Here is a 19,621-nt window from a genome sequence, read left to right as displayed (position 1 = left end):
ACTAGAGCAACCAGCAAGCGAGGGAATTACATTTTAGCAAGCTGGAACAGAAAACATGATAAACACTGCTGATCAAAAAATGAGCAAACAAAACTTAGCTTATCCTGGATGGACTAGGAGCAAGGTAGTCAGAAGGAATCTGAGTAGCACTGATTACATCGACAGCCGGCAACAAGTGGAAGTAAAACAGAGCTATATAGGAACCTCCCAGAGGATAACGAACCAGCTGATAGCCAGAGACCAGCAGGATAACAGGCAAAGCCACCAGGGGGAGCCCAAAGCAAAAGTCACACCATACCACCAGTGACCACAAGAGGGAGCCTGAACACAGAGTTCACAACACAGGAAAGAGAGCAGGGCAGACGTGCTCCAGAGACTCCACTGAGACCAACGTGACAGGCCTCAGCAGGGAGTCTGTGCTTTCTGGATGCTTTCACCACCTGGCAAGGTCCAGATCCCCAAGAAGGTACCCCTGAGTACGGCTTACGCTGGTCAGAGCTTTAATCTGTGCTCTGCGCTGGTCAAGCCTCCAAGGTTGGACTATGCCTGTCAAGAGTTTAGGCCTGGTCTGTTGTGAATTCTGCTCTTGGGCTTCCTCCGGTTGTTGTTAGTGGTAGTGCAGTGGTCTCTGGATTGTAAGCTAGGGCAGGTGTTTCTGCTTATTGCAGCTCTATTAGGTATTTAGAGGTGTAGGATCCATCAATCCCTGCCAGTTGTCCATTGTATCTTGGAGGGATTGCATCTCTGTCTGGCTCCACTTGCCCTGCTGTCATTTCAGCTAAGATAAGTGTCTGTTTCTTGTTCTCTGTAGCACGCATGCAGTGTGCTTTTATGTGCAGTGCAATCTATTGTGTTTTGTCCAGCTTAGACTTTGTTTGGATTTTTCTGTCATGCTGGATTCTTTGGAGATGCAGATATACATCCTATGTCTTTAGTTAGATGTAGTAGATAGTATATTCTGCTGTGGATTTTTCTAGAGTTTTAATACTGACCGCTTAGAACTCTGTCCTATCCTTTTCTATTTTAGCTAGAAGTGCCTCTTTTGCTAAACTCTGTCTTTTCTGCCTGTGTACGTATTTCCTCTTAAACTCACAGTCAATATTTGTGGGGGTCTGCCTATCCTTTGGGGCTCTGCTCTGAGGCAAGATAGTATTTCCCGTTTCCATCTTTAGGGGTATTTAGTCCTCCGGCTGTGTCGAGGTGTCTAGGCCATGTTAGGTACATCCCACGGCTACTTCTAGTTGTGGTGTCGTGTCAGTATTAGGATTGCGGTCAGTACAGGTACCACCTACTCCAGAGATAGTCACATGCGGCTCCAGGGTCACCGGGTCATAACACTGGTCCTCTCTGCCCCGAACCTGAGAGACCTTTGCCGATGCTCATGAAGAGGGAGAGGAGAAGCAGTGCAAGTGAGCAGGGCTGTCACTTCCATCTATCACCTATGGTACCAGGGCTGGCTGGGACTAGGATCACAGGTTGGAAGGTGGCCAGTTAGTGTGTGGGAGGCTCAACAGGCTTTAATAGACTACATCAGGAAGAGACTTGTGGCCTAGCAGGAAAACCCGGTGACCCCTGTTGGAGCCAGAGCTTCAAGTGAGAACTCACGTGGTGTCTCCCAAGACAGGCGCACCACTAACGTTAAGTACTGAGAGACTTTCAAGCTTGATCATAACATGTCATAATCCTCTACATTGTTAAATTGCATATTTACTAACCCTAATTGTTTAGAAGCTATTGTTGTATAAAAATACCAATAAATCAACCTCTGGTTATGTCCGCCTTGTGATCTCTGTACCTTACATCCAATCACCTGCATTACACAATGCCAAAGAGCTGGTGTGGAGATATGTTTCCCTGAGGCTATTAGCTTTAGTGATTTGAAACCCAGAAGTTTGCTCCAGCATGTGTTGAGAAGGGTTAATCGGCCATTTTAAGGGCTGCGTTTTTGTGGACAACCATAGAACGGGTAGGAGGTTGTCCACCTTATGTCCACCCCAAGGTGTGGTCTGGGGTTTTAATAATCAATCTTCTGAGCCATTCAGTGTTCAGTAGGGCTGGAAAGAGGATCTCCCGCATTTTGTGTCTTGATAAGGAAAAGGTGAACAAGTGTGTGGTTGTTCTCCTGTGCTGAGATCGCCGCCACAACACACACTGTGCTGTTTTGTTTTCCCTTCGGCCAGAAAGGCCATGTTTATTTTTTCTAACTCTGCAGTGGATTATGTAGCATCTTTAACCAGTGAGAGATTTAAAGAAATAGCGTTCCTGTGTCTACCTCCGTGTACAACCGAGTGAGCCGATCTACCACAATATATTCATTTTGTTTTGTTCTATTTTTTATTTTTTTGCAGGATGCAGTGTTTGTTCATCCTTTAAGAAATCGTTGAAAAACAACCTGCTTTTTTTATATTTTCTTTTATAACATTGCAGTCTCTGATAGAATATATTGGCATAGTTGGCATCAGATTTTTCATGTTTTTTTCGTTTTTATTTCCAGAAAACAATGATGTCCTGATCTTCCCCCATGCCATTAAAAAAAAAAAATCTGTTTTTTTTTTTCTTAACAGATGCAAATGGATGCAATGTGTTAAAAATATAATCAATAAAATATGCTAAATACTGTATATAAATAAGAAATACATATATATATAAATTTAATTAAATATTGTAAAATAAAATAAAGTAAGCAAAATTAAAACAAAATTCTTTACGACGCCTCTGTTTGTATCAGTCTTTCTTTGCTCACAATAGAACAACATGAAGATGTAAAAGGATTACAAAACAGGCAGCAAAGTATTAATGTCAGTCCGTGAATTAGGTCAGTCCTCTGTGGCGGTGGTGTATATGTGGGGCGATATGGCGGGGTGACTGTAGCATTTTGTGGGGTGAATACATTTAATGTCTTCAGAACTCCTGTGAATTACGGAATCTCGGGAGGGGGGATGTTTATTTTCTGATAGGACACAAGTGGGATTAAGAGATCAGTCACATTGCTGCGTCCCCGTGCTGCGTCCCCCCTCTCACATCTGTCTCTCTCTGTCTCTCATGGAAGATCTGATCGGAGATGGATTCGTCCCTCATACACCAAGGCTACCTCAAGAAATATGGTGAGTGTGTAGTGAGTGCACGTTGGGGGGCCGCATCGGATCAGGGGTCATAACACGCGGGGATGAGGGGATTTCTGATGCAGATGTTACATAACCGAACCTCTGGATGTCACAGGACTTGGGATTGAATAGTTGTGTCCCTATAGTCTATACCATATAGAAGGTTAGTGTGTCATATATGTCAGTATGTGAGAAATCCGCCGACGGCCGTCAGGACCTGCTGGGGGTTGTAGTTCTGCACTTACATCCTACATCTGTGTAAGAGTGTACGTGTACAGAGACATGCTCATCACAACTGTTATATCTTGTGCTGTCGGGTATATGGATTATGGGGTCTGCAAGTATTGTTGCGATTTTAAATAAGGTTTAATTGCAATTCTAGAAACAACTTACAGATACATGGTGACGCTGTTTCTGAAAGGAAGCAGCTCTATTGGTCTCTTCTCAAATGACAACTTTAATTGATCACATCACATATTACAACATATGTACATAAGAAGAGATAGATGGATGGATAGATAGATAAATAGCAGGTAGATGTAATGTTAGATAGATACATAATAGATAGATAATAGATAGATACATAGATAGATCACAGATAGATAGATAGATAATAGATAGATACATAGATAGATCATAGATAAATCACAGAAAGATAGATAGATAGATAGATAGATAGATAGATAGATAGATAGATAGATAGATAGATAGATAGATAGATAGATAGATAGATAGAGAATAGATGGATGGATAATAGATAGATAGATAGATAGATAATAGAAAGATAGATAATAGATAGATAACAGATAATAAATAGATAGATAGATCATTGATAAATCACAGATAGATAGATATTAGATAGATAATAGATAGATAGATAATATATAGATCAAAGATAGATCACAGAAAGATTATAGATAGATAGATACATAGATATAACAATACCACTGGCGCTCAGCACTGATGCCCACTAGGTGAGCGGGAGAGACTAATAAAGTAACCCAGCTGCTGGTATCCTCAGAAAATGTGCAACTTCTGAAAAGATCAATAGATATGCTAGTAACTGGTACCGCGCTTGGGTAAATTGGAATAACCTGTCCCTGGTTACAAGGGTGCAATAAACCTGAGTACAATGGTGGATTGTGAAAAAATCCCACTATGAGTAGTGGTATGCCCAATTGTAGGCTATTGTGCAGGCTGTCCAACTGCTAGCGGTGTATTCTGTACATACAAAACAAGACAATATGATATATCCCCCGGCAGAATAAATATGAACAAGTATGGTAACCGCAATCAATGCCTATAGAAACAATTGCTGTGTAAACTCTTACCATGTGCTGTATTGAATGACCGCCCAGCTGCTCCTGGTGAGTATCAAGGTGGTGTGCAGTGTCACGCAAGTGACAGTGGCAGGTGTAGGGGCAAAATTGGCCTGCAGATGGTAGCGGACAGGTAGGCGCACATGCACTGATCGGACGTGACCAGTGTGGGGTGTCGCTACTAAGTGTAGAGCCAGGGAATGTCCCGGCCGGAGGCGTCCCTGGTTACACTTGGGAAAGATGGCCGCCGCTGACAAGCAGCGTGTGACGTCACAGGCCTACGGAGCCTAACTGGGGCCAAAAAGCTAACCGACGCGTTTCGAAGGGTAAACGCCCTTCTTCATCAGGGTTGAGGCCCTACCGGAGAGCTACTCTTATGTATACCTTCGCCACACCTATGTGTCTGCCCCCTGGACCTTTAAAATCCGCCCAATGATCTTCATTGATGTTATTACGAGATGACAGCCTGTTGCCACACCACAGTAAAGATCCCCCGTGATACCCAGATTGTGCCTTACTGACGGATATTTTTTTAATATATATAAAGTTAGAAAAACTTTACACGGTACCTGTAGATATACATCATGTCCAAAAACCATGTGTGAAAAATTAAAAATGCATTTCACCAGAATGCATGCAAAAATGTACTTTTTTTCACAATCCACCATTGTACTCAGATACATAGATAGATCACAGATAGATAATAGATAGATTACAGATAGATAATAGATAGATAGATTGATCGATAGATAGACAAAAACAGAAATGGGCCGATGCAAAAGTGAGAGTATCCTTAAAGATCTGTGTGCTCAGATAAGTTTGACTAAGGTTTCCGACCTTAATTAGCCTGTTAGGATTATGACTTGTTCACTATCATCTTTAGGAAAGGCCAGATGATGCAAATTTCCCAGCTTTATAAAAAACAAGCCTCCTCTAACCTTATGCCTAAAACAGCAGCAATGGGTTCTTCTAAGCAGCTTCCTAGCACTTTGAAAATAAAAATGATAGAGGCCCACAAAGTAGAAGAAGGCTATAAGAAGATTACAAAGTGTTTTTAAGTTGCCCTTTCCTCAGTTCGATATGTAATTGGGAAATAGCAGTTAACAGGAACAATGGAGGTCAAGATAAGGTCTGGAACACCAAGCAAAATTTCAGTGGGAGCTGCTCGTAGGATTGCTAGAGAGAAAATCAGAACCCCTTCTTGACCCCAAAAGACCTTCTGAAAGATTTACCAGACTCCAAAGTTGTGGTACATTGTTCTACTGTTCAGGGACACCTGCACAAATATTGCCTTCTTAGAAGAGTCATCAGAAGAAAACCTCTCCTGTGTCGTCACCATAAAATTCAGCATGCAAAAGAGCATCTAAACATACCTGGTGCATTTTGGAAACCAGTCCTGTGGACCAATGAAGTTTTAATAGAACTCTGAACACTCTTGTGCTTGGCTTGAACAGTCATTCTGTGCTAACAAACTCCCTTGAAGCATAGAGAGAATCCTTTAACTGGTCTCCTTTGTAATATCATTATGTTATAGGGTTTGTCTGGTTTCCAACCCTCAATTGGGACATTATGAGATGATAGAGGGAAGGACACAAGAGAGTCACTAACTCTGGAGGACTCAGCATGTTTGTATATTATATGGTCAACATGTAATTCCTCATTTCCCCTCTAATAGTGCTGTAGGGAAATTGAACACCTGCTATCAGGTTCCCATCTGATTGCTTTTGGGTCCCAACAATCAAAGATAAGCTTATTCAAGGAAAAACCTTTTAACAAAAAGGTGTTATCTAATGAGGACTACCTCTTTAAAGGGAATCTGTCAGTAGGATAAAATGATACCTTCACATCTGTGATCTGATGTCTTATTCCAGAGAAATCCATGTTTTCTTAATATGTAAATGAGCTGTTAAGATCTATGGGTCGGACATAGATCTCCCTGAAAATCTGATCCAGAGATTATTTTAGATTAAAGGGGACGTTACTAGTGTGAGACATGTAGATCAGGAGAGCAGATTGTCAATCAGTACATGTCTCACACTGGTAGCACCTCCTCTAATTTACAATAAGCTCTGGAGGCAGATTCTTGGGGAGATCTATGTCTGGCCCATAGATCCTAATAGCTAATTTGCATATTAAGAACAACGTAGATTTCTCTGGAATAAAACATCGTATCACAGATATCAAGGTATCATTTTATTCAGCTTCTTATGACCTGCATAGCTATATGGATTGCTTAGAACGTTTGATACTACTGATATTTTAATTTTAAATTCTTTGTTTTGTTATATATTATAGATAACTTCAAAATCACGGCTGTTAGGTTTGAGGAAGACAGATAAGAAAGAGTGTGGCTCAGACATATGGTACGGCCGTTCAGAAAGTCACCTTCAGCACACACAGGATGGGTACATGCCCATATAATCTATTTTTTTCTCCCGCCTTTGCTCAGTGCCTGGGTATATTATGTGTTCTGCCAAAGATTAGTCTCACTGCTACGGATATAATTGTGTTTTAATCCATAGGAACTGCTTCTGAGCTCCGGGAATGTTTCGTAATCCGCGGGGCACGTCCGAAGGCTCAGATTTAATATGAGAAAGAGATGTACCACAGTGATGGACAGATGTGTTTGCAAATTCATGTGTAGATGAGTGCCGATGTTCAGCCAGAAGGGGAAGAAATTTAAAGAGACAGTGAGAAAATGGTTTACGTAGAAAAGACAAACAGCAAATTAACATTTCATTGATGCATAAAAAGAAATGAAACAGCTTTGCAAATAGTCTGGATTGAAAATTGTTTAAAGTTTTGAGTATATTCGTGTTCATGGTTATAGGCAGACTCAGGTTCTTGCATAGTTCCATCTGTTGGGGAATGGTATAGAGTCATGCTCACCATTTTTCCCGTTACCCCCCAGGGTTGTTTGCCCTATAAAGCTTCTGTTAAGGCACAACCAAGACGCTTTAGATAAAAGCCATAAGTTCTGATTTCCTATGACCAAGGACACCTTACTTTATTTGCATAGAGTTCTCCTGACTCTGTCCCCCGACATGATATTGGGGGGAAGGACGGATCAGGAATGTTGAATGTTAGTAAAGCTCCTACTCTTCAATAAGCTGATTTGGAGTTTGCTGGGAATTGGACCCACACCAATATTATATTGATGGCATGTCCTAGTGATAAGTTATCAATATTAAGGTCATGAAATAAAAGCCTTGAAGCCTCAAGCAGTCTCGGTCACTAAAGGGTTATTCCCGATTTGGGACAGTGAAAGAAGCTTTCATGGCTAAATTCTAATGGGGCATTTTAAATAATTGTTCTCAGGATCAGTAGGGATGTAAGTGGTCAGATAACATGCCAAGTTCGGAATAGGTCTTTAAGGAGTTAACATGATGGCTTTCTGAGACCCTCCATACAGTAGGGAACAGTTGATGATAATTGCTCAGGTACACTGGTGCAACATTCTTATATTAGTCCTGATTACAAGTGACTAAAATGAAACTAAGTGATTCCCAAGAACCTGGTCCAGAAGCCACATCCTTATTCCATGGCCTTGTACCTGCTGAAATTCTAATTTGCTGTACCAAGGTGGCAAATTAGAAGATCTCCTTTCAATATTTGCTTCTACCACCAAGATCTAAACCCAAGGTGGCTCCATCTGGGCCCTCACCTGGGACTTCAGCCCTCACCTCTGTGGCTTTCCTACTTATCCTGTCTTAGCCCTAGCTGACAATGGCATAGTATGGGCCCGATGCTCCAGCGCCATTAATTTTCAGGGCTAGTTGATTACAACAAATCAGAATTGGCACCAGTAATTTAGGCAGGTAGGAGGCGGTTCATCAGGCTCCCAAACAGAGGCCACTGAATACGGATGCAACTGCAGAACGTGCTCCCACAAATGTATTCACTCATCTCTACAAGCAACAAACAGACTTTGGAGGAAGCTTGTGCCTTATTGAAGGATTGAGAAAACATTTATAATACTCTATATAATATAAGGTGCAGTACGGGATCGGTCTGGCAAACTAGCTAGGACTCCAAAGAAAACGACAGACATCGGGCTGTACGGTTAGACCCTCAGAAGACTTCACCTCCATTCAACTTGGAACCTGTCTGGAACTGGTTACAGTCGTATTCCTGGGTCATTACTGAATGCATATTGTATTAGGGACTGGGCCAAGGATGCAGTATTCTCATCTTAAATGTATTTTGTAATGCATTAAAAAAAATTATTTGTTCATTATTAGGCAGCCATCTACGTGGAGAGGACTGTGTCAGATAACAAAATCATCGAGTCACCAGATTAAAAATTAACTAATCTCATTGCCTTTCCATCTGTTCAAACTATTATGATATTTATCAGTTGAAAATAATATACACACTGTAAAATTCTAGATATTACCCTCAGGGTTCATTCAGACGTCCGTTTTTCATATACGAGTTGTTGGCACTCGTACCTGTTAATGTCTACATGGTCTTTCAGTTTTTTTGTGGACCCAGTGATCTGCACAAAATCCCAGAGTCCTGTCTGATAGTGATCCAAGGCTCAGATCAAAATCGCCAATGCAAGTCTCTGGATCAATGTCAAATCAGACAAAGCTCGGATGCCATCCAAGTGCTGTCCATTTTTCATGGACTGGTAGATAGGAGATGGTAGAGAAACATTTTTTCATCTGAGGAGAACTGAGGCCCAAACTCAGATGAAACTTGGTAGACATGGATCAATATCTAATGAAACATTGAACAAAATCACTAGTGAAACGTGATGAGCCCAAAAAGGTGCTCCGATTGTCCTATGGCCAAATAGCCAATTTTGTCTCCCATTTAGGATCCAATTCATAAACCATAAGGGATTGTCCATCCATAACACTGATTGTCCACTTGTTCACTGGAAAATGTTTACAGTTTCAGGCAGAGGGTTCTAGTGAAAGGGTTTCTGAAAAATTGATTTTCTAAGGTGGACCCCTCCTTGGCAGTAGCGAGAAGCCAACTAGACTAAATTATATAGTATTAACACCCAGGACAACCCTTAGGAAGTCCTATGCAGAAACCGTGCATTAGCTCAAAAGTACTTCTATTCTTTATACTCCTTTTGTAGTACCAAATCATAGTGCTCAAACTATTTGAAAAATATGTCTGCCAATTGACTTTAGATTTGGAGAGTTTCTTAGAAGAGGGGCAAAGTCAATCATTCAAGTATAACTATGTAGGCCCCATTCAATGATCCCAATTGGTGATTGCCTACAGAGTACAGACAAATGTTGGGTCCTTTTTGGACCCATTAGCCCGGGTCCATGGCTGCAGTGCCACCTTTACTGCCCCGATTCAATACTACTATTTACAATAGGATTACGCATTCAATGGAAATTTCAAGGCTGATTTCACATATTACGTTTTTTTTGCCTCATACATGAAAAATGGTCCATGTTTGTTTCACTGTGGTGGATCAATGTTTGGTCCGTGTGTCAGTTTTTATAATCGTTGTTGCATCTGCTTTTCTTGCATACAGAAAAAAATACTTAAAGGGAATCTGTCAGCAGCTTTTGTTATCTTATCTGAAAACAGCATAATGTAGAGAAAGAGACCCTGATTCCAGTAATGTGTCACTTATTGGGTGCAGCAGTTGAGATACAGTTTTTTAGATGTAGCATGAAGTAGAGCTCAGAAAGCTGCCCTCACCCACACCACAACTGACTGGGACATTGTCTATCGACAATAAGCTGCTAATCAGTGCTGAGGGCAGGGTTGGACTAAGATGCATGTGTGCACCAGTCAGGGTATGTACACACGTCAGGATTTCTTGCAGAAATTTCCTGAAGAAAACCGGAAATTTTCTGCAAGAAATCCGCATTTTTGTTTTTGCGTTTTTTTCCTCCCTGTTTTTTTCGCATTTTTTTTTAGCATTTTGCAAGCGTAATTAGCTTGCAGAATGCTGAAGTTTTCCAAGCGATCTGTAGCATCGCTTGGAAAACTGATTGACAGGTTGGTCACATAGTGTTTGACAAGTGTGACCAACTTTTTACTATAGATGCAGCCTATGCAGCATCAATAGTAAAAGATAGAATGTTTAAAAATAATAAAATAAAATTAAAAAAATGGTTATACTCACCTGCAGACAGCCGATCTCAGCGGCGTCCGTTCCTATAGATGGTGTGCGCAGGACCTTCGATGACGTCGCGGTCACGTGACCGCGACGTCATCGTGGTCATGTGACCGCGACGTCATCGCAGGTCCTTCACACACACCATCCATAGGAAAGGAAGCGGCAGCGTGCACCGATGAGAGGCGGGAAGACTCCGGGGGCCATGGAAGGTGAGTATATGACTATTTTTTATTTTAATTCTTTTTTTTTTACCAATTATATGGTGCCCAGTCCGTGGAGGAGAGTCTCCTCTCCTCCACCCTGGCCCTGGGTACCAACCGCAAATGATCTGCTTACTTCCTGCATGGTGGGCATAGCCACATGCGGAAAGTAAGCAGATCAATGCATTCCTAGGTGTGTGGAATCCCCGCAATTCCGCAAATTTAATGAACATGTTGCTTTTTTTTCCGTGATGCGATTTTTTCGCAGAAAAAAATGCAACCTTTGCACAAGAAATGCGGAAAACACTGAAAATAATGGGAGGCATATGTAAGCATTTTTTTGCGTTTTTTTTATAGCGAAAAAACGCGAAAAAAACACGAAAAATACTGAACGTGTGCACATGGCCTCACAGTAGTCATAATCTTCTGCTGATAAAACACTTATTGTATTGAAACAGCAGCACGCAGCGTAATTAGTGACCTAAAATCCATGTTTCAAACCCTTGCTTCATGCTGCCCTTAGATTACTGTACATAGCAAATACCTGCTTACAGATTCCCTTTAACTTCTCCTACCCATTAAATATAAATATAAGGATGGCACACAGATGATAATGATAATGTCATTTTTTGTTTCCCAAGCCATTGACTTGCATTCGCAAGTTTGATATACAGCATGTATAAAAGTTGGACATGACTCCATTTTTTTTAGGTAGCAAATTTACTAAAAAAGCTGATATGTGACTGAGTCATTAGGGCATGTTCACAAGTTTTCTTACACTGATTTTTCTGGATGAAAAATCCACTATAAAAAAACGCTTTAATAAACTTTTTTGTGTTGCAATTGATTCAGCAGTCAAAGCATGAGCATTTTGTCAAGCAAAAATGCCCCAAGAATTGATATGTTGCTAATTTTTCAAAGCAAAAAAGTGCCAAGTACTTTGTTTACAGGTTTTTCTCCACTGACATTGCTAAAAAAAAATCAAAAAAGTATTTAAAGTGTTTTTTATTTGGATATTGCAGCAAAATTTGCCCCAAAATCCACTTAAAATAATTCCATTTAAAAAACTCCAAAAAACTTTCATGTAGAATCCGGTATCTCCAAACTGGCCTCAGTTTACATGAGTAAATCTATGTAAGTTTTCTGGCGGGGAAACGTTTACACAAAATATTTAGTGTCTTTTCACTTTTAGGTGGGTTTCTTTTCAAGCAATGGAAGGAACGATACTTGCAGCTCACCCAGGAAGGTAGCCTTCTTCTATCTAAAGATACAGACTCTTCCACAGATCTAGAAATTCCGCTTCTTACTCGTTGTCAAGCCATACTGGAGGGCACCGAAATTGGAGAGCTGCCCAAACTGCCCATTGGCATACAGAGGAACAACTGTCTAGGTCTCTCCTTGAGTGACGGGAGAATACTTCTACTTCTTGCTCCAGATTCCCAGGAGTGCAGGTATCTATATGTGCACATCTCACCATCTCATAGTTCTTCAATCATCGAACATTTACAACCTGAATAAGCATAAGCACCAGTTAAACGTTTTGTCAAGGACGACTGGGCTTTGAAACTTGGATAAATATGCTTTATGTTTATTGCTCTGAGGATGGGTTGAACAGTTGACCCCACTGTTGGTCACTCGTGGGCTTTCTCACACCTGGTGCCGGTCCTGAGTGTCCTGCCTAGTAGCAGTTTCCTCTATTCATCTTGGATTTATCTAGAATTCCAACTCTCGTTTTCCCTTTATTATAACCTGTAAAACATGATCTTACTGTAACATTTAATTTTCAAGCCAAATTATTGCCTTCTTCCAAACAATGGGGGACATGTGGACTTAAAGGAGTTATCTGACCTTAGGATACTAGTCTGCAGGGCTGGCATCAGGCGTCACCACCTGATGCAGCCAGGCACGTGCCGGAGCCCTGGTCAGATGGGGGAACCCACTTGTCATCGGGGACACCAGCACGTTATGGTGCCTGTGAGTTGGAGCCCTACACCACATCCTGTTTCAAGTACTCACCTCTTCCTGATCTCTGCTGCTCAAGTCTACTCAGCGTCTTCTGACTTAGTAATGTCTGAGTGCAGAGAGGTGACTATGTCACTACAATGCACCCTCTATGCAGAGAGTCAGAAGATGCTGAGGAGATCAAAGTAGAGGAGACTAGAGCAGCGGAGACCAGATCAACGTGGAATGAGGAGAGGTGAGTATTTGATTTTTTTTATGAATGGAGCAACATATGGAGTCCATTATACTATATGGAGCAATACATGGGGCCCATTATACTGTATGTAGCAATAAATGGGGCCCATTATACTGTATCTAACAATATATGGAACCCATTACACTGTATGTAATAATATATGGGACCCATTATACTTTATAAAGCTTTATAAAGCATAATATGAGACCTATTATACTCCTTTTATACTCTATGGAGAACTATATGGGACCTATTATGCTGTATGGATCACTATTTGGGACCTATTGTGCTGTATGGAGAAATATATGGGACCTATTGTACTGAATGGAGAAATATATGGGACCTATTATATTGTATGGAGCACTATATGGGGCCCATTGTACTGTATGGAGCACTATGTGGTGTCCACAATACTGTATGGAGGACTATGTGGTGCCCATAAAACTATATGGACAACTGTGTGGTGCACATACTACTGTATGGAGGACTATGTGGTGCCCATAAAACTGTATGGACGCCTGTGTGGTGCACATAATACTGTATGGAGGACTATACTGTCCCGTCTAAAGTGGAAAGTCTGCAGTCACCTCTGTGTGACTGCAGACTTTTGAATCCACCCAGGGCATGCACTGTGCGCTGCGAGGATTCGCCGGTTTCTGACCTATTGTAGAATTTACAATATCACTCATGTAATGTAAGACGTAAGGGTAATCTTTGGCATTGTACTATGCCTACAGTTGAAACCAGAAGTTTACATACACTATATAAAGAGACACATCTGCATGTTTTTCTCAATATCTGACCTGAAATAAGAATAAGCCTTTCCCGCTTTAGGACAATTAGGATTACCATAATTATTAATGTTGGCCAAATGCCAGAATAATGAGAGAGAATGTTTTAAGGCATTTTTATTACTGCAAAGTCAGAAAGCAAAGCCAAATCGAGTTTGTTTATAAATTATAAACTACTAAATATATTTTATTTATACTTTTAGCCATCTGTGATCCATTTACTTTATTGTACACGCTTAAAACAGAATGTCATGATGTATTGAATCTGAAAATCCAACACGATTATGGGCATGATTATTTGACCGTCAGCTCCTTGAGTCCATGGACTTACGATAACTACAGAGGCTATAGGGCCTAGATACTAAGGAACCACTCAGGTCTTTTTATAGGTAAACCCAAATAGTGGCTTTCTACACTGGTATATCTATATGGGGTCTCCTTTGGGTAGAATATCTATTATATAAATCATTGCTGCTCAAATGAAACATAATAATAGAGGTGGAGCCATTCCTTACTAGGGGGTCTTAATAATTCCTGTATCACCCCCTCCATCATTGATGCATTTTTGTGTTATTGCTTTAAGTATGTGATTATGACTAATTCTTCCTTCTCTCATGAACTTTTTTTTTTTGCAGTAAATGGATAAATATTCTACGAAAAGTGAAAGAGGTGAGTAAAACACAGGAAAAGGGTTGTGAATGCAAGTGATATCTGTTTGGTCCTGTTGTTCTCCACAGAGTGAGACGTATGATATCACTCTCAATACTATCCCATCACACTAAACTTTCTTGAATTCAAAAAGAAGGAAACGTGGACTAAAAAGTCAAAACTTCTCCCATTATCCCATTCCTTTTTTTTCTACCACTAACATGATTCAGAATAAGGCTCATAATGAGTGCATGGTCGCATAGCTATTTTTTGAGCGAAGACAGTAGGACTTCCGTTGACCTTCATTAGTCTTCTGCTTAGAGTCCAAAGGAAAAGATCGCTGCCTGCTCCATTGGACTCTTCAAAGTCTTCAGAGCCTCAATGTCAAGGTTTGTTAGATCTACTCGATGCTTAGTGTCACTCTCTTGCTATTTGTTACCATCTTTTCAGTTAGCCATTAATAGGTATCAACCACTGAGGACTCTCAAATTTTACGGTATTATGTTTTTCTACTGTATTTTCACTTTTAAAATCTAGCAGTAAGTTCCAAATTGAACTCGGCTCACACGAGGCCAAGGTGTTTTCCCAGCAAAATTAAAGACATCTCACTCATGTAAAGAATCTGAGATAACATTTTGGCTTCTGCTACAAACAGAAGTACAACGCTGATGTGATGACAACCTAAGGCCCGTCTCTCATCAAATCTGTTTTGGCATTCATGACTCAATCTGGGGCTTCTTTCTGAAAAACTGAAAATTGGGATTCAGAAATGCCCCCAATGGAACCAATGACTTCAATGAGGCAAAAAGAAACATAAACTTTGGACTCTAGTTGACGCTCTTTCCAATGGCTTTCATAACTTTAGACTGACACAATAGCATGGTAGGTCAAATTGAGTCCAAAGTTTCATATTTTTGTCTCTTTTTGACTCACTGAAGGAAATGGCTCCATGGAGGGTGTTTTTTGAATATTTAAATCAGGCCACAGATGAAGTCATTAACAGGGAAGTAGATGTCATCTGAATTCTAAGAGAGCGTGAACATTTAAGATGCTTTTTTGCAGTGATTTGAGCGTTTTACTTAAAGAAGCACTTGTTTATCCTCTTAATATATTGCTCATTTTGCCCTTCTACCAGGCTAATTGTTCTCTTTTCCAAAAGAACAGATGAATCCTTCTAAGGTGTACCTGAAACAGGAAGTCTCTTTTCCATGCATGAGTTATTAATCACTGCAAAGTCTTTAACAGGGGAAGGAGCGGAGCAGCTGGGTCAGAAATTGAACAGGGGGATGACTCATACTGGTAAAAGAGACTTCATGTTTCTACATAAAGCAGAGAAAAGAGAAGAATTAGCTGGGTAGAAAGGCAAAATGAGCAATTGTAAGTACATATTGCTATATACTATGATGACTGCAATATAGGGTGGGCCATTTATATGGATACACCTGGGTGGGCCATTTATAAAGTTAGATCCAAAATGGCTGACTACAAAATGACCGCCATGGTCACCACCCATCTTGAAAAGTTTTCCCCCTCCCATGTACTAATGTGCCACAAACAGGAAGTTGATATCATAATCATTCCCATTTTATTTAGGTGTATCCATATACATGGACAACCCAGGTGTATCTATATACATGGCCCACTCTGTATATTAAGAAGATAAAAACTTTGCTGGGAGTGTTTGTTTATAACTACTGACTTCCAAAACTTTAGTAGTCCATATAAAACGCATATTTCTCTCCACATTTTTTAGAGCTTGTCACAGCCTCCACTCTCCCCAAACAGTTGTAGACTTCACAATTTGTCCCCTATCCGGAGATGCTGCTGGAGCGAGATTTCCAACCAACCCAAGGACAAGGTTCAAGGAAAAGAAAGTATGCGATGTGCATTTCATCTATTAATAAAATTGAGAAATATCTCTTCTGTTTATGGAAGTCAAAAAGAGAGGGGTCACACATAGGCAATGGTAAATTGTTTTTTTCAAAACTAACCCTCTTAGAGCCCAAAAGTAGTTCATGCTTTAATCATTATTTTTGCACCGTCTGACATCTAAGCCTAAATTCCATATTTAAAGGCGATGTCCAGGACTAGAAAAAACATGGTGCTATCTACCAAAACAGCTTCACAACTGAGTGTCCACACGTTATGTCTTTTGAGGCACATTTTTTAGAAGAATACAACACAGGACTTTTCATCTCTCTGGACAAACCTGTAAATAAATGCATTACACATAATATAACAATTACGGCTGCTTGATCTTTTCTTACTCTGTGTTATGCTGTTCCTCTGTTATTCCTCCTAAATATTTTTGAATAAATTGATATCTGGGTTTTACCATTTCGGAGCGTGTCCATGCACAGTCTGACACGTCCAATCAGTGTTGATATTGTTAGGTTATTCAGGGACACTTCCTCTTGACAAGGAGAATAGGCACACCCAATTATCTATTTATTGCTATATATCGAGAAGGCATGATAGAGGCACGGTAAAATGAAAATTTACAAGAAAAGATGCTGCAGACTTGTATTTTTCATAAAATAACAAGTAATTAGTTACTAAAACAATACATTTCAGGAGAGGTAACATCTTTAAAATTATGTAAAATAGAGATGATTCAATGCCAACTTTTAGGAATTTGATGACCCTTCGAATTCAAATAATTTGCAATTTTCTGCTGCTATTTTATGAATTGCAGAAGATCGTATCATCCAGAGAACAATCATATGACCTCAGGTTGGGCTTCCTTAAAATGTTTTTCAGTTATAATGTCATATAGTATAGTATGTTTAATCAGGAGGAACTATTAGATGCTGTATAAAAGCTGAAGCAGGGAATGCAGCAGCCAGGTATTGGTGAACCTGGATAGTGAGAGGATGTCACACCTCACAGCTTAGTCTAGAGATACAGAGTGTAATCAATAAAACACTAAAGAAACAGCACAGATATTATGTTACAGCACATCAGTGAGGAAGATTAGTGTGTGAGGAAAATAGAATAATGCTATGCACATTTTCAGGCAACTAGAGTCGTTGAAGTACTGTTGATTTACCATAAATCGATTTGTGCGTATTTCAATATGGGAAAATTTGGTGAATCTAAGTTTCTAAGATTTGCTAATCTCTGGTTTAAATTGATGGTAGAGTCATCAGTTTCCCAGTAATTTCTGTTATCAAAGACTTTGCAGCTTTTTTCTGCTATGTTCCCCCTCTGCTCATGCATTTATTGAGCATGTATCACATTTATCATCATTTCACTACACATTCAGAATAGGAAAATGTTTTTAGATACTTTAGATGGTGTTTCTCTATTCTTATTCTTCACAGGTAGACCAGCTCATCGTAAAGAAAAGTGTTCTCCACACTGTCTCCGTCATGGTTCCCAGCTCCACAGGGGGGTGAAGACAGCATGTGTACTAATGGGAGGAGCTGCTGCAGGTCCAACCCTGGGGTACATGGTGACCTCAAGTCACGGTTCTCGTTCTACTGACACTGCTCCACCAGATTTTCGAGAGTTGGGCTACCACCCATCGACGGATGTAGAAGGCTGCCAGTATGATGTGGATTTTGAAGGCATGGACCAGGATTTCAATGGTTTCGATTTCGGTGGATTTGCCTTTTAAACATCTTTTAATGTATACCTATTGCTCCAAAGTAAGACTGTTGTAACCTGCCCTTACCTCGAACAACCTTAGTCAATGACCAATCACTGCCAAGGAATGCTTGTAATAACAACACTGTCCATGGAAATTCTTTATTGTCATTACCTGATGACCATTGAGTATCCTATAGATAACATTGTCCTTTATGTTTGTGACTTTGCACTTGTGTTTGAGGGTTTAGTGACACATACTGGCCATTGTGTCACAATATGAATTTGTGAAGTGATTTTATCATAAGAAATGGGAGGGAGGAAGAAGCCACATGTTTAGTCGGGGGTTGGGGAGAGTGATGTTAAAGGGAGAGGATCTAGAATGATGTCTATGGTGGCCAATGGAGTTTGGAGGTCGGTTGCCAGCTGGGCTTTACACACGTGCTACTGTTGATGAATTTGTCATCTGGATTTCAGGAACTTTCTTAAGAACTGTTGCTACTAGATAAATGGGCTTCAGTTGTGTTACCTGTCATCTAGAGGAGCATGATCTCTGACTACAGACTATACTGGCGGGTGATACAAAATCTGTGGGCCAACCAAAAGTTGGGAGGCAGTGAGTATCACCTGGTACAGGGAGGTAGGACTTCTGGCCCCGGGCAGGGGATCTTGTGGACTGGGGGCAATGTATTTTGGCCATCTACACGGTGTTGTTGTAAAACCATGGATGTAAGGAATAAAAAATAGTTGCATCATTAACTTGCCTAGGTGATTATTACAATCCACAACCTCAGATCTTCACACCTACAAAGTCAGTTTCTGATGTAAAGCGACTATGTTAACACTACTGACTGGAACTACACTATTCTGCAATTTCTCTACTTTATCTCCCGGCAAACAATTTCAAGTAATATAATTTGAAATGTCATGTCAATGTAGGTGTTACTGGGTTACCGCGACAGTGTGGAGCCAGAAGATGGCAACGTCTGAATGCTCCTACTCCGGCACTGAGAAGAAGCACTTCTCCTTCATTTTAATGGGGTTTATTCCTTCTGGCAGAACAGGTGTTAATCAGCCATGTTGGAAATTCTCGCAGCTGAGCTCAGTTAGCCTCTCCTTTCCCCTTTATAATCTGTTGCAAATCCTTGTCAGAGCTAGCATTTTCTGCATGGCTTCTGGAGGGAGAGGTGTTCATATGAGAAGGAGTGTTGGAGGAGTTATCTGTGACTGTTGCTTGGTTTGTATATGTGGTATTTCCCTATCATTTTCTATTTTGATTTATTCCCATACATCCACGCCCTGGTGCATTCCTCTGTTATATGTGAGTGAATATTTTGTATGCGTTGTTGGGTTTGTGCTACGGTGCACAGTACTACGGTACTTGTGTGCTATGGTGCACAGTAGAGCCCCTCTTTCCTGGGGGGGAAGAGAGCAGACTGAGGGCTGTCTAAGGAGATAAGGCACGGGTGGAGGCCCTCGCATCTTCACCTTCAGAAGTATCCCAGGGAATAGGGTGAGCTAGGGCTCCCCCTAGTGTTAGGGACAGGGAAAGAGCCCATAGTCCCGGGTCACCAGACAGTTGTGTCGTGACAGTAGGATTGAATATATTGTAAAGACCATAAAGGAATGTAGGAGAAGGGTGGGGAGCACTGATGGAACATAACTAACTGCAGAGAT

At 40.7% G+C, this 19,621-nt stretch overlaps 1 protein-coding gene across 1 annotated transcript; it reads left to right on the top strand.

Annotated features, from left to right (window-relative positions):
- The first annotated feature begins 2,985 nt into the window (after positions 1-2,985).
- LOC143805927 (uncharacterized) lies at positions 2,986-18,965 on the top strand. The gene is made up of 5 exons (XM_077285687.1): positions 2,986-3,104; positions 11,913-12,171; positions 14,344-14,377; positions 16,110-16,230; positions 17,680-18,965. Exons 1-5 carry the CDS (start codon positions 3,062-3,064, stop codon positions 17,973-17,975), a joined length of 753 nt encoding a protein of 250 aa, XP_077141802.1. The 5' UTR covers positions 2,986-3,061; the 3' UTR covers positions 17,976-18,965.
- The last annotated feature ends 656 nt before the right edge of the window (positions 18,966-19,621 follow it).

This window comes from Ranitomeya variabilis, chromosome 2 (genome assembly GCF_051348905.1).
Source record: "Ranitomeya variabilis isolate aRanVar5 chromosome 2, aRanVar5.hap1, whole genome shotgun sequence".
NCBI classification, from domain to species: Eukaryota; Metazoa; Chordata; class Amphibia; order Anura; family Dendrobatidae; genus Ranitomeya; species Ranitomeya variabilis.
This window is presented reverse-complemented; position numbering and strand designations above follow the sequence as displayed.

What these genes read in the sequence shown, in the direction of transcription:
- LOC143805927 (XM_077285687.1), top strand. Translation starts at nt 3,062, where the DNA reads ATGGATTCGTCCCTCATACACCAAGGCTACCTCAAGAAATATG. An exon ending in CCAGATTCCCAGGAGTGCAG is followed by an intron (nt 12,172 to 14,343) that starts GTATCTATATGT and finishes TTTTTTTTGCAG; the next exon opens with TAAATGGATAAATATTCTAC. An exon ending in TTCTACGAAAAGTGAAAGAG is followed by an intron (nt 14,378 to 16,109) that starts GTGAGTAAAACA and finishes CACATTTTTTAG; the next exon opens with AGCTTGTCACAGCCTCCACT.